Source organism: Staurois parvus, unplaced genomic scaffold, assembly GCF_062004578.1.
Source record: "Staurois parvus isolate SC_StPar_1 unplaced genomic scaffold, SC_StPar_1.0 ptg000303l, whole genome shotgun sequence".
NCBI lineage: Eukaryota > Metazoa > Chordata > Amphibia > Anura > Ranidae > Staurois > Staurois parvus.
Window position 1 is genome coordinate 8,742,208 of NW_028318099.1, and position 15,726 is coordinate 8,757,933.

Here is a 15,726-nt window from a genome sequence, read left to right on the forward strand (position 1 = left end):
ATAGAGCAATCATCCTAATGGAGACAGACAACTTGCTAGAGGTTCTAACCCTTCCACACATTTCAAATTTGGCAGGCAATTATAAAATCCTTATACTTCCTCAGCAACAGGATCAGGGTGTCATTGTGTCGAACTACTATTATCAGAGTTTAGCAAGCAAAAAAATAAAATCTGCATAAACATCTTATTTAACATAGACATAAAAGAAACAAAGATTTTATCTTACCAAGGCAGGCCACTGGACTTGCTTGACCTTTGATCCCTGAGCCTGGCTGGGCTCTTTCCTCTTCGCCCAGACCAGCTGGAACTCCACAAAAAAGGCTGTAAAATCTTCATATACTTTCACCCATTCTCGTTTATCCCACTCTAGGTCATCAAATTCCACATAGACCTAAAAAAGGAATGAAAGCCCATGTTAAACAGAGGACTATTTTACGTGCATAAGCCCCAGTATGAGGATACATTTTCACTGCAGTCACACAGCATGGGCGGAGAAATTTAGTGGAGCAAGACCCTGTCACCAACTCACAGACAATAGCTCAAAAAATAGGTAGATGTCTCTGGTGTCATTTACACAAACCCAATGACAGTGTGTTGTGATATAAACCAAAACTAGCATACAATCTCTTTTTAGCCAAAAACATGTAAAGATACTTATGGGCTTACTCAAACTAGTGCAAAGTGCAGTGCCAAATGCAGTTAAAGTGCAATGCCGACCAAGTACAGCAAACCCAACATACAGTTATTCATTTACTGTAGACATATGAAAACTTAACCTGAAGAGAATATAAAATGACAAATAATTTATAATCATGTTCGACCACTAACCTGATCAGGGCCAGATAACACATTCTGCAACCTTCATACACAATGCAGTAAAAGTCTTTTCCAGCCCCATCCCTTTCTATAACTGCAAAGCTATAGAGGTATCTAGAAAACCTCCATATACATTATCCTATACACATGCGACCCTTTGCTTCCCTCTACCCAGCCCTTGAGGCATAATTCCTTCCAACGGCAACAAAAATGGGGAGCTATTCCTCCCACTGACACCAACTACTTCTCCCCCTAATAAAAAAAAGATTGGACACGGTTTACTCTTAATGGGCAAAGTCCGGCCGCCCTAAAGCCTGAAGGACAGTAAACTGGCCCTTTCTTAAGAAAGTTTGGAGACCTCTGCCATAGTTGCGCCCAGGAGACGGGAGGAGAAGGAAAAAAAAAAAAAGAAAATTAAAAGCGTATGTTTCAATTTTCTCCAGTGGGGGGGAAAAAAAAAAATCCTTCCTGATCCCCCAGGAGTCAATTGGACATTCCATGGATCAACTATCACTGGTGCTATTACCTCTAAAACGTATTATTCAATAGTTACATACGTACCAACCCTATCTTTCACAGTCTGAAGTGTCTAATTATTTAAATGATTAGTTTGAATTATTTTGTATAACGGTCTAAAGTTCAGATTTAAATTCAGACTTTATGCTGATGGTGGACTAAGTGGTCCATTCAACAACATGCTGAATATTCAGTCCTAGATTTACAGTGCTGAATTAAAATGATTCTATAGTTCTGTAAGTCCCCGTGCTTGTCTTACATATGTATTTAGCTTTGTACTTTGCCATAAATGCATAACCGTCAAAGTCAGGGATAAGGAAATAAAAACAAGAAACAAATACATTCGACAAAACAGATATCACCAGACATTGCCCAAATTGGCAGAGATTTAAAAAAAAAATTGGCGCGAGCATGAACACTGAGCCAAGTAGCACATTCCTGTTCATGGACATGCCATGCAGTCCTAGTTCCTGAAAGGGGTGGGACCATGCATGCTTTCAAAGCGATTGTACGATATGATCGTTCGTATACAGCTTTCGTCCACAATTATTCGAAGGGACAAGCATGAAAATGTTTCTCGTTTCTGGGGCTTTAGTCTCCAAAACATTTCAGAGATGCAACAGGTTGTAAAAGACAGGATCACACAGGTTCAGCCATGTGTATATGTTCACATGGATAAAAAAATTAAGTCAGAACCCAAGTCTAAAGAGCTGTGTTAGTGTATCTTCTGAAAATTAAGATTGGGTCAGTTAATCAAACAATGGTCCACCATTAGTCATATAGCAACAAAGAAACACAAGATTTCCCTTCAGATCTCATACTACAACAGACCTTCCACAAACCTCAGTTTATGGGAAATCCTGCAACTGTGGTCAATCATGCTGCTTTCAAAGCAATACTGTGTTTATTTCAATTAGTCCTCTTGCACAAGGCAACATTTTCTTATTTAGCACTAACAATAAGCAGAAGAGTTAACCTGAATTGTGAAATCACACAACATTTCTACCAACCTCAACAGATTGCCAAAAAGGGATGTTGAGCATTAGCAATGGGTTCCCTTCAGTATCATTTGTCTAGCAAGGAGACTGAACGCATTAGCAAGAGTCTGAAGCAGGCCAAATGTCCCTCTAGGCACACAGACTGAAAATAGCTCCTCTAAATATAAGGGAAAGCCTTGGCAAACCTCAGCTGTGAAAGGCATCAGCATGGCTTCAATTCAAGAAAAGAAACACTGTTTTCTTTATGAACAAAGATACATAGGAGCTTCCAGTATGATATCTTACCACCATACGGTTTGTCTCTACATAGAGTATAAAATAGCTTTATGTTGAAAGATCCTGTAAATAGCTCCGGCATATACACTAAGAAGCATCATGACCAGTACTTAAGAGCTAAACACAAAAAAAAGGGGAAAAAAAATTCAAGATTTTCGATTAGTTCTCTTTAAACACAGGATAATTATATACTTTTCTATATAAAGTGTTCACTAGAACTGGACCTTGTGGGTTGCATGTCCTGCTCTGTTGGACAGCCTGTATTGGTGACAGAACCAATGTGGATACTTCAACATCAAAAATAAACAAAAAGCTATGGGAGAAAGTTTTTTTTTTTTTTTTGCTGGAGTCCACCATCATGGACACTAACCAAGGTAAATCAAGCTCTTGAGAAAAATGGATCCTCTGGGACAGTGTATTTATTCGGGGGACGTGTAGTGAAAGGGATGTACTAATGCTGTCGGAATCTGGATGTGACGTTAGAATATGCTAGCAAACCTTATAAACCTGTATCAACAGACCTTGCAGCAGTCTTGTATTTTTGATTAATAGAAATGTAAAGAAGAAAGAAAAAAAAAACCTGAATTAAAAAAAAAAAAAACTAAATGTCTGTGCACATATTTTGTTAAAAAAAATTCTGAACATTTTTAAAGCTCAAATAACAGTGTGAATCTGTCTTTAAATAACATAACTGACTCAAAAATTGTACAAGGACCACACAAATAAATGCCATAGGGTGTACAGCAATGTGTGAAAAAAAAGAAACCCACACACAAACACCACCACCCCCACCCGGGCTGAGCAGTTGTCGTCCTTCACTTTCACTGGGAGCGCAGAGACTGCATTCCCCTGACAATCACCTGTCACTGTCAGCTGGGATGACCTCAGTTCCACCACTGTGTGGGAAACAAACACAGCTAGTGTGATTTTCTATCACACAAGTTACTGTCAGATGCTTAACTCCTTCCTACAGATCATATTAGTTCAGTAAGTCATACATGCAAGGTAGATTAAAAGCATCGCCTTGAATGCTTTTTCATAGCCAACAGGGCCAAAAAATGATGCCCACCAGGTTCAAACTCCTACAAATCCTGTACCTTAGGTATAGAGGAAAGGAGAACAAACAATCTACCCTAGGAAAACATTGGCAAATTTGTCCTACAGGAAGAAAAATCAGGGCAGTCAGATCAGTTCTCTGAAACAAAATTTTTACTATATTAGCATTTAGTGTTAACAACATGGGATATTTTAGATTGCAGGAAAATTCCCCAATCCTTCAAGGTAAACTGAACTCAATAAGGTAAACTTGCTAAGGGGAGGATTTGGAGGTAGAAAAATATTGGTTTCATGCCTGTCTTTTTGGGCACAGCATTTTTTTTTGGGCAATTCCATTACTGTTTTTTTTTTGGAGGGGGGGGGGGGGATTTGTTCAAGAGCGGTATTATGGTGGGTAAAGAATTTTATGTACTAGTACAGTTGAACTTCAAAAATTCTGAATTTCCTTTGTCGGTGATCTTTTAGATATCCCATATTCTTCCTGATATTCGTACAGCCCATGACAATCTGATAGCCTTTAAACAAGACCTGGACTGAAGATTTGGTCCTCCTGGCAATTAGGCTGGTATGGCTAACAGTATCGGTGCGCTAGTATAACTTTTGGTAGGATTTTCAGCCCTGTTTTAATAAAGTAGAAACCTTTCCTGTATACTATACATTTTGCAAACTAACCCCTCCATCAACCAGTCCAATACCTATGAATAAACTTTAACATTTCAATATGCTAGATAAAGTTTCCCTATGAACACAGATGACTACCATGTGCTTTATGTACTAGTTCTGTTTTTACTCCCAACTTAACCCTACTTTGAATTATTCATAATCCAAATGGATACATTACTGCATTGGGCATGGCTGATTGCAGACTGTGGGTGTAGGAGTCTGACAGTCATCAGCAACCCAATGATCCCGCGAGTACCAAAATGATGGTGTAGCTTTCAAATTTACCATTGTATAAATTCGTTCAAACAAAAATTGTACCATTGTTTTGATTGAAAACATCTTAAATGAAGCCAAGAAATAACACCCATCTATACCAAGGTATACCTATATTTACTCACAGTAGAATAGTAATAATGCACCCCACATACATCTAGACCAGGGCTTCATAGAACCCTAGGGTTCCTCAAGAGGTTGCTAGGGGTTCTTTGACCTATGAACAATTTCTGCCATGAAGATAAATTCCCTCTAATACCAACAATCTTCCTAGCTATCTGTAAGATGGTAATTCTAACTAAATTTCCACAAGTGTAAGGAGCATTCTTCCTACTGACCATCACAGTAATGTACCACGAGTTGTAGATTATGGTAATTTGCAGCAGGGGTTCCCTGGGACCAGAAAGTTATTTCAAGGGTTTCTGTGTTGGAAATGCTGACCTAGAGTCTAAAATAACTTTGAACCTATGATATTCCACAAAGAAGAAGTCTTGGTGAAGCAGGTCTGTACCTTTTGCATGAAAGGCACTTACTTAACACAAGTCTAATTTTAGCACCATCTGCCAGTGTGTCAACTAGCAGAACTGTGCCTGCTATTGAAGATACAGTAGGGGTTTTATTTTGGACGTGACACTTGATCTACAAAAGACATGTTCCACAGCATGCTCTCCCATATCCATCTTACCCACTAGATTATTGGTCTATATATACAGTAACTAAACGCTTAACAATGCACAAAGAGGAAACATGCACACAGATGATCAAACCAGGATACAGAAACTCAGAACAGGACACACACAGACGTGTTCTTATTTGATGCAGATATTAGAATGGACCATTAACTGTGAACTGTCACAGAACAAGGAAATTGAAGAGCAGATATCAATTTGAGAAATCTATGCATTTCAAAGACTCCTATAAATCCAAATGGTATTGTATGCACTCTGAAACAATAAATAAAAATGCAATGACTTTTCAAGCAACGCTCCCAATTCCTGCAATGTTAGAATAATCCAGCCCCATCCTTACAACACAGTAAATGTTGTAAAAGCTGATTAAACAGCTTTATGTCATTTCAAGAGCCCCCATTAGAAAACAATGTAATGCTTGGAAAAACCTAAACCGGGTCTTTGACTTGTTACTGACTGCTGATGAATTTGAACAGCACAGAAATAAAAAGTAAGCTATAACTATACTGCATATATTTAACTATATTAGCATTCTGTTGATTTTCAGCTGCATACTAGATTGCTGATGCTTGGAGTATAATTAAGCCCTGAATAATACAGTACTTGTTTTTTCTTTTGTTTGGCTTTTCTTGTATAGCCCCACCTCTTTTTCGGATTTGTAATGCATATTTGTAAATCTTAAAAACATTATGGGAAAGAAAAAAATAATATAAGGCCAGAAAACATATTCCTTACAAGCAGTTAAGTATGAGAAGTTATGAATTCCTAAAGGGTCAAAACCGACTTTCACACAAACTTCATGACATACTTTGCTGTATAGCTGTCCAGCTATCACATTTCCTTTTTTCAACCAACTAAGTTGGCTCATGCAATAAAAAAGGGAAAAGAAAGAACTGCTGACGTCAGCAAGCGCTGCACAAACACTTCAGTGAATGTTGTGGTTTATTCATAAGCTTACTGGTTCCTTTTCGGGGAAAGCTGCAAACACCCCTACGTTGCTTAAATAGTGTGTTACAACATGTCACAAAAGATGATGGGAGCGTTACTCACTACTTCAAAAAGGGCATTAACAGTGCAGAGAAATCATAATACTACATTTACTGGAGGGGAAAAGGGATTACAAAACTATTCTTAAAGTGTATGCTACTCTAATTTTTTATATATATATATATATACACACACATACACATACATATATATATACACACACACACACATATATATATATATACACACACACACATAAAATTTCTTTTTAACCACTTGCCCTCCAGAGGATTTACCTCACTTCCTGACCAGGCCCCATATTTTGCGCTGCGGAAATTTAACTGACAATTGCGTGGTCAAGCAACGCTGCACCCAAATGAAATTTACGTCTTTTTACCCACGAATTGAGCTGTCTTTCGGTGGTACTTAATCACCTGTGCGGTTTTTATTTTTGCTCTATAAAAAAAGAAAAAAGACCGACAATTTTGAGAAAAAAATATTTTTGCCTTTTTGCTATTAAACATGTCCAGTAAAAAAAATAAACTCGTCATAAATTTAGGCCAAAATGTATTCTGCTACATGTCTTTGCTAAAAAAAAAAATCCCAATACGTGTAAATTAATTGGTTATAGAGTTTACAAATGGCGGCGATCAGCGACATAGCAGGACTGCGGCGGGCATTCTGGCACTGGGGGGAACTGACTTGGTGTCACCGATACAGTGATCAGTGCTAATAAAAAGCACTGACACTGTACTAATGACACTGGGCAAGAAGGGGTTAACATCTGGGGCGATCAAAGCATTGTGTGCTGGGTGTGTTTTGCTATGGGGCTGTGTGTGTGCTTCACTGTAAGCACACTGCTTTGCATGGCTGTGCATAGGCAAAGCAGTGTGCACATGAGCTGACAGAGAGAACTGTTTTGTTTACTAACAGTTCTCCCCCCCCCCCCCAGTCGGAGGAGATCCTCGGCAATAACCGAGCATTAGTGAGTAATCACCAGCTGGGACCTAGTGATTGACAGCTGCAGCCGCGAATGGCGGCGTGGGTAGGGCACACCCGTACCCAGAAATGCAAGATCACGTAAATATACGGGATTCTGCGCACCTGTGCCACCCTGTAGCAGTATATCTACTATAGGGCGGCCGGGAAGCAGTTAATGTGCATGTTCACATATGAGTATTTTATAAATTATAGGCTCTATCATTTTCATGTGCTTCTTCCATCTGAAGAACCTGGTTTATCCTGCCAATCACCTTTTTTCTTTTTCTAAACTGATCACACAAAGAAGCTGATCCGTGTTGGCATGGCCAGTTTGGCAGTTACAGGACACTGTGCAGACACATAGCATGCCTCTATTGTGTAGCTTGTAAAGCCAACACACCCCCCAACCAATCTGCCTGCCTTGGGCACATACCACCCCTCCCCCCCTCCCAATCACAGCCTGCCTCTTGAACATGCCTCCTGCTCAAGCAGAGCCTGCATCCAGTCTCAGACTGAACAAACAATGGAATACAGGAACATAGTGGGGGAGGGTTACAGGACACTGAAGGCACACAATCAGGAAGAAGATATATGGTCACATGACAGAACATTTAACCTTGTAAAAAAGGTAAGAGACTATTTCTGAAACTACACAAAAGCAGTTATAGTATCTACTTTTAATATATTTACTTGCAATGTGCTTCCAAAACTTACTAAGAAACTGATAATCCAGAAAGATTCACTTCCCTAGCACAACCCTCTCCTCTGAGTTTCTAAAGATGGTCTATGCTGACCCAGCTCCTCCACTCAACTCCCTGCATAAAACTTATGTATTACCTGACAGTGGAACAAAGAGGAATACTATAATGTGCCACATGAGCAAAAGCTCTAAATCTGCTGGGGCTGCTGACATCACATCAAAGTTAGTCATGTCCAGCAGCTGTTTTTTTTTTGGGGGGGGGGGGGGGGGGGTTTGCCTTTTATAAAGCTATTCTGGTTAAAATGGTCTGCCAACGGAGTCTCTTGAAGGTTCAGTTCACATTACTGCAATGCAACTTTGATGTGATTTACAGTGCCGCTCTGATGCGACTTTGCATATTCTAGGGGACCAATTTGCACTGTAAATCACACCAAAGTAGTGCAGGAACCTTTTTGAGAAATTGAATTGATTAGAACAGGCACCATTGAAACGAATGAGATTTGTCTTGTCATGCAATTCAAGTCACATCAGAAGTCGCACAATTGTGATACAGAACCAAACATTGCTGATCACATCTTGACAGGTTCTCATGTGTTGATTTACTCAATAACTCTCTACCTGCTTTACATACCAAAATGATGGATTTCTTGGGACACAAAGACTATTTGGTATGTTTTGTTAATGTCAAGTCTAAAACAAAATAGCCAAGGGAGTTTTCACCACTCCTGGAACATTATATATCTGAATTCTGCTACTAAAGTATCAGTTGCATTACAATGTAGAGGTCAGTCCATAGGTCAGGCCATGGGATATCTGCAGTGAACAAATGCCTTTGTTTACTGTGGCTAAGGACAACACATCAGAAACTACCCAAAAACACAGCAATAAGAAAAGTGGAATGCCCAAAGTATTTATTAAATGGTAAATGTTAACAGTGAAAAGTAATGTCCTTGGAAGATGATGAAATTTTCAGTTGAAAAGTTCTACTTTTTAATTAACCTCTTGCAGAGGAAAAATTTCCCCAAATTCATAGAGCCATTTATTGCGATTGTTAGGACACCCTCCACATGTACTATAGTTAATGGTAAGTTGGTTTTCAAAAAAGCAGTTTTTTGGTGATTTATTATTTTAAAGCCATGTTGCATTCTATTGGGAATTTAGTCAACCCAGAGTGATTTATTATGAGTATATTGTACTACTGACACCCTTTATCCAAATGCCACTGAAAATTTAACGCCATAAAAATCAACAAGACTGTAAAAAGGGGTATTAACCGAACAAACCAATTACTATAGCAAGTAAAACAAGAGATCAACCTTGCAGTTACGCTAAATCAATTACTCTAATTAACCTATAAACCTACCTTTATATTACATAACTAGAGTGCAATCAATGAAAATACTAACCAATTAACTAGCTACTTGAGACTGCTAGAGTTGCCCTGGTCTTGTAGCTATACCTGTATACATCCAACCAAACTATGTTGGGATGAGGCAACTAGAACTACAGGAATGCCAGGGCGGATAGAAAGACCACCATATTGGGTCACAGTGGATCATCTGGGGACCGCAGTTAATTCTGTACCTCTTTGGATGCCAACAAACATGTTATTCAAGGATGGCCTATAAGATGGAAGGAAAAATATGCACAATGTGGAGAAAAACCAAGTATGTGGCTTTGTGGTTAGTGCTTCTCTCATGCAGCATAAGGGTCATCAGTTTGACCTCCAACCATGACACATGTTTGCACACCTGGCTTGCATTGGTTCCACCAGGTACTCCGGTTTCCTCCCATGTTCCAAAGACATGCTGGCAGGTTTATTGGCTCCTGTCTAAACTGTCCCTAGTAAGTGTAATAATGCATGTCAGATCGGGACCTTAGAATGTAAGCTGCTTGGGGGCAAGGATTGATATGAATGTACAATGCATCCAAGGTTCTACACAAATGACTGGCACTATATACAACATCTGTAATTAATATACCACCCCGTCTAACTGATTAACCCTCCTTCAACCATAAAAATCTGTCATTTACTGGCTCACACAGTTTTAGACAGAGAAAAAAAAAATGGGAGTTTAGTGTCCAAAAAGCTAAAGCCTGAACATATATTCGGACAGTCTTATTATGTGGAGATTTCCTGAACATAATTCCCATTGTCCCATGCCAAGTATAAGCAGCAGCAGTGGGAGGAATTCCTGTTAGAAACAATGTGTGCTGACAACCATGACAAACTGATGGAAAAAAGTGTCTCCCAAGTACAAAAGACTGAAATGCCAGCGCTTTCTGGTGGGGAAGAAACTAGGTTTTGCCCAGTAGTCATGGGGAAGTGGCACATTCACATATGTCTGTGCATGATGATAACTGATGGTATGTCTGAGGCCTGGATGTTTGCATGTGACCAACTTGAGCAGCTATGGTTAACCACTCACAGCTATGAACCCATTATGCACCACAGAAATTTAAATTTTAAAAAGGAGTACGAGAATCTAAAAAAACAAACATACATACTTACCCACTTGCTGCAGCATTGTTTGATTGCTCAGTCCTTGGTCTTCGCTGAGTGAAGCTTGTCAGTCACCAGCTCTCTGCTCTGCCCATCCAGCGCTCACTGGAGAGTCAGGCGGGAGAGGGGCAGGAACGGCTGGCTCCGTGTGCTGAGAGGCTGAGCCAGCTGCCTGTAAGGCATCTGATTGAATCCCAGGGACATTGTGGGGATCCCTCCAGAATATGAAGTGGGTCTGTGACAGCAGGCTTTAGCCTACCATCTGATTCTGGGCCACAGTAAATGCACTCCTGTGACTCACATGAGAAGGGCAAAAGAGCTTTGGTCATTGATTCTGCATTAACTTTGTAAATATGTATTGTAACAAAGAAATACATGTATTCTTCAATGGAAGCTTGCCTTAGATCTCCATCTTTGAAAGATTGGCTACCCTTGGTCTACCCGAACAACATAAAAGATCACTGTGGTTAAGCACCATTTTTAAAAAAAAAAAAAAAAAAAAAAAAAAAGGAAACTAACTAGCAAGGCCTAACTAAATAGTAAGGAAAATGTAGAAAAATATAACAAATGTCACTGTAAAAATACAAAAACTTAGCCTACCTTAAAAATAGAGTATCAGTCAGTAGGGCAGTGGATGGTGTCAGTCAGTAGGGCAGAACTTGGTGTCATTAGGGCAGTGAATGGTATCAGTATTTATTATTTTCTACAATTTTTTTTTTTTGGTGCCCTGTTGAAAGAAGAGCACCTGGGGACCGGGCAGCAGAAAAGAGAAACAGACAGGATTGGCAGCGGGGGAGGCATTTACTAGAACAGATCCCTGGATTTTCCTCCTGCAGCAGCTGTATGCTGGTTGGAGGGGAAAGAGGAGGAGATGCTGGCTTTCAGGTGCTGCAGGAGGCAAAATAAAGGGGATAGTAGGAAGACAGATTTAAAAAAAAAAAAATCTGAATTCCCAGCAAGTGGCCGGGGATTTAGATTTTATGCCTCTGGCACCCTGGCACCCTAAACTGCTGCCCTAGGGCGCCAGGGTGGGGGCAGTAAAATCTAAATCCCCAGCCACTTGCTGGGAATTCGGATTTTTAAAATACCTGTCCATGGTAGGGAAGGGGGGGGGGGGTGCAGAGGACACTGCTAAGGAGAAAGGAGTGAAGAGGACAGTACTATGGGGGGTGATGTGAAAAGCAGAATAGGACACTGCTACGGGGGCGGCCCTGGCAATAGCAGAGTCCTCTGCACATTACCTCCCCCCAGCGGTGTCTTCCATCACCCTTCACATCACCTTCCCCATCCTACCCCCCACATAGTGCCCTCTACCCCCCCCCACCCCCCCATAGCAGTGACCTCTGGCTCCTCTGGACTGCCCTAGCAACCAATTACCAGCATGTTAACTTGAAAAGTTCATTTGGTCAGCTCCTCCTCTCCTACCATCTGCCCTGAGCTGTGTTGCCTCCTGCTCTTGGCTGTGCAGAGGATGACAACGGTGGAAAAGGCATGAGGGGGTGGTTGAGAAGGACCAGCCCAGCACCTAAAGGCGGGGACCTGTTCACGGTCACTTGCCCGTGGTCGACGGGTAGGCCGTGAACGACCGGTTGCCGACCTTAGACATATAGCCTTCTATATAGGCTAAAAGTAAAAATAGAAAGTTGGGGGGGGTGGGTTTATATTTAACAGTAGCAATATTCAAACTGGTGTCAATGTAGATACAGAGTACAACTATGCGATTTTCCCCATTTACTATTACAATAAAACTGGGACATTGGCTGTAACAGGAAGGCTTGAGAGGCTGTTTTAGGTATGTAACTTTTAAGGGGCCTACAGCCCAATGGGGGGGGGGGGGGTATGAAATCTACCTGGTTTGGGTGGTTAGAGAAATCTTCGTTCAAACTGCTTGACCCAACAAAGAGTATGGCCAGCTTTAGTGCACAAGTCCTTTTAAAAATAAAATGTATAATTGACTTGGTTTGTGGAATAGTTTACAACACGGTTTCAAAAAGTGTGAGAAGTGTTCAGTTGGCAGTACGCTTCCTCACTGTGTGTAATACACTGCACGAGCTGTCATCTAACAGCATATTAAAAATAAATAAAAGATTGTACAACTGACTCAAATGGAGAAACCAACAGAACTCTGAAGCTATTTTTGTATTGAGTCCTGCCCGCAAGTCCTGGAAAACCTTTGTCCCTGTCTTTTGTAATTAACAACTAGCTTTTTATTTATTTTGGCAGAAAGAACTAAGGTGCCTGTGTCAAAAAAAGATAAGCAAGCCCAACAATTGGCAGCCACAGCAACAGCTGCAGAATGTGCCAGCACTATTTCATACTGCTATGCTTTATTTATATTCTCCCTTTTAATTCATGATTTTTTGTGTTTTGTTCTAATGCAGTGTAGGAAAATAAAAAGGCAAACATGACTGGTTGCTATGGGCAGAAAGAATGCTTGGTTAATAGCTGTTGCCAACCAATACAATCCATTTCAATAGGGTTAATGCATGAAACATACAACAAAATGTGGAGCCAAAAGAAAATGAAAGTTGACCGATATTGGCAGTAGATCCTCCTGTATTTTATGTGGGTTAAATAACCTTATTTATTTGGAGTATAAAACCATATTTGTTCCTATAGCCAATACTCCCATTATTCAGTTTCCATAAATGAGACCTGGTGTACAGGAAAAAAAATGTTTGCAGAATTTTTTTTTTGCAGTGCCAATATATATTTATAATATATTTTTTTCATTTCCAGTCTTAATGTGTTCTATAAAAGCTTCCATGTTTTCACACACTTTGATCAGCTGTGTCACACGTCTGCCTGGCAACCACCAGACACCAGCCTTAGCTATGAAGGGAGCGGTATGCTACATCAGGCCTCAGCTCTCAGGTTGCTAGGAAACTGGAAACTGAATTGCTGCAGCAGTATTAAAAATGGCACAGTGGGGAGATCGGATTAACTGTGCTACAAACATTGTCATATATATATATATATATATATATATAAAAAACAAAGGACAATGAAGCAAATACCACCTTGCTATTTTGTTTGCAGATTTAAACAGACGCAGGCATCCCTACTTTTCTCAATGGCGACATCTCAATTACGCATGTCCTAGCATGCGTGGCTAGCTGCCAATAAGCATGCACTCATTGAAGACAAACGAGGAATGTAAAAAGGGTCTGTTTTTAAAAAAAAAAAAAAAATAGGTCAATAAAAATAACAATCAATCTTGCACTTGCCTTCATACTACAAACTGCACAAGATCATAACTAGAATCACGCTGGGTAATTTGGGCAATCTAGGTGTTATTTTTACCCCACTTTCCCTAAATGTTACACTCACGGTTTATGATCACTTAAATTAGGGAAACTGATTTTCTTTATTGAAATTACTTTTATAAGAGGAACTAAACTGCATCTGAGCACCACAAACCAAAAATTTTATTTAATTCATTTTTAAAAGCAAACTCCCCCATCCATCCAGGTCTCCATGCTTTTGCTGAGAAATCACTTAAACACCCTAGTTTTTCTAGCCATGGCCATCTTGAGTAAGGGCAGGCGATTCAAGTAGCATTTATTTCCTGTAATCCATCTGCCCTTAGCTCAGGCATGCAGGCAGGAAGGTGTGCTTAGCTGAGAAAACCTCTCCTTCGCTCCTGAAGACTCCTGGGATGTATGATATCATTTGCCTAGGCCTGAAAACCAGTGACTGAAGAAACATAAAATAAAAAGGTTAAAAAGTAAATATTATCTACCTTTCTATGTACTAACCCTAACATAAGGGTTAAAAAATAGTCAATGTTGACAGAGTGAAGTCTTGCTTTAAAGAGTAATTAAAATGTTTTATCCATGCATATTTTTGGCTAAATTTTGCCAGTAACACTTCCTGTCCTAGGGTGACAATTCTCTCTCATTTTACTACATTAATGGAGGAACAGCATCATCACACAAAGGCTGCCTGCATCTGATTTAGTCTACAGAACACCTTCTCTTTCCCTCCATAAACACAGGGGGAGTGGTTCTGTAGTCCACAGTGAACTGGGCAGGGCTAATACTGCTTGAGATTTCAATGCAAGCACAGGATGTTTAACATTTACTGGATTTCTGGCAGGATCAACAGGAATGTAACTGAATGGGCATATAGGAGGTTAAGCTCAGCATTAAGGCCCACAAGCCCTGTCGCTTCATATATGTGTACAACTGGCAAAACTAGCTAACGTAAATCTATTCAAGTATGTGTTCTAAAATGAAAATAGTACCTTCTACCAGGGGCAGACTGACAACTCATGGGGCTCTCGGGCAATAGGGGATCATGGGGCCCCTGTATCCTTGCACAAACTCAAAAAAGCCTATGAAAAAGGTACCAGGGGCATCTCATGGGGCCCCCTACTGACCCCGGGCAGTGCCCGAGTTTCCAAATGGTCAGTCCGCCCCTACCTTCTACTGCTCTAAGCCTCTTCCAAATAGTTTTTTTTTTGGCTGCTGTGATCTGAATGCCGGTTAGAGGGTGGCTTAGTTCCTACATACAGTGCGACCATGGAGAATGAACGTAGCCACCCTCTTTTGCCCACTCCTGAGATGGACTATAGGATTTGCAATGTGCACAGAGCAGTGGACATGAACCACCAATGTGTACTGCTTGTTTCAAACAAACGGAAGGGGGAAAAGGCCAGGATCGGGATCTCACAGGAGGATGCTACAAGAAGACAGAAACAGTAAAAAATGATTTCATGAAAATATATTACAAGGCTATTAAGTAATGAATGTTTATGGATTATTTTTGGAGAAGATATTGTTCAGTGTCACTTTAAGCAATCATTTATGACATATCTGCGGGCATGTCCCTAGCACTATACCGCTTTCCTCTCCATCTCAGAATGACATGCAGTACACAGCTGCAGAGGCTCATAACACGGCGAGGGAGGCAGGGCTATTTCTGTGACATTTTAGAGCTGAACATGTGGCAGGGATGCATTATGAATTTCTGGCCTGGGAGAGATTATAAATGGGAATTCTTAGATCTGGTTGCTAAGTAACGAGCACACTATCAGGTTTTGTATTCCAGCTTCACAACAGATGTCTGCAAAGGAGGAAAAAAAATAATCGTGATTCTGTAAATGTGTAACAGCAGGCACAGGAAGAAAACTTGTCGGGAGACACATTTGCATTGTGAAAATAGGACATACAACAATCAGTGGTCTCTGTTTCAGCTGCTGTCGTCAATTACAGTTAAACAGACGCTTATTTTTCTTTTTTCAGCTGGGCAGAAATGCGCTCCCAC

General features: G+C 40.3%; 1 protein-coding gene across 1 annotated transcript in view; it reads right to left on the reverse strand.

The window, feature by feature from the left end:
• JMJD1C (jumonji domain containing 1C) overlaps positions 1-15,726 on the reverse strand; it is a 362,032-nt gene that overhangs the window by 239,134 nt on the left and 107,172 nt on the right. The window contains exon 2 of the mRNA XM_089683212.1: positions 227-391. Coding sequence (XP_089539338.1) covers positions 227-391 — 165 coding nt within the window. The remainder of the gene's footprint in view (positions 1-226; positions 392-15,726) is intronic.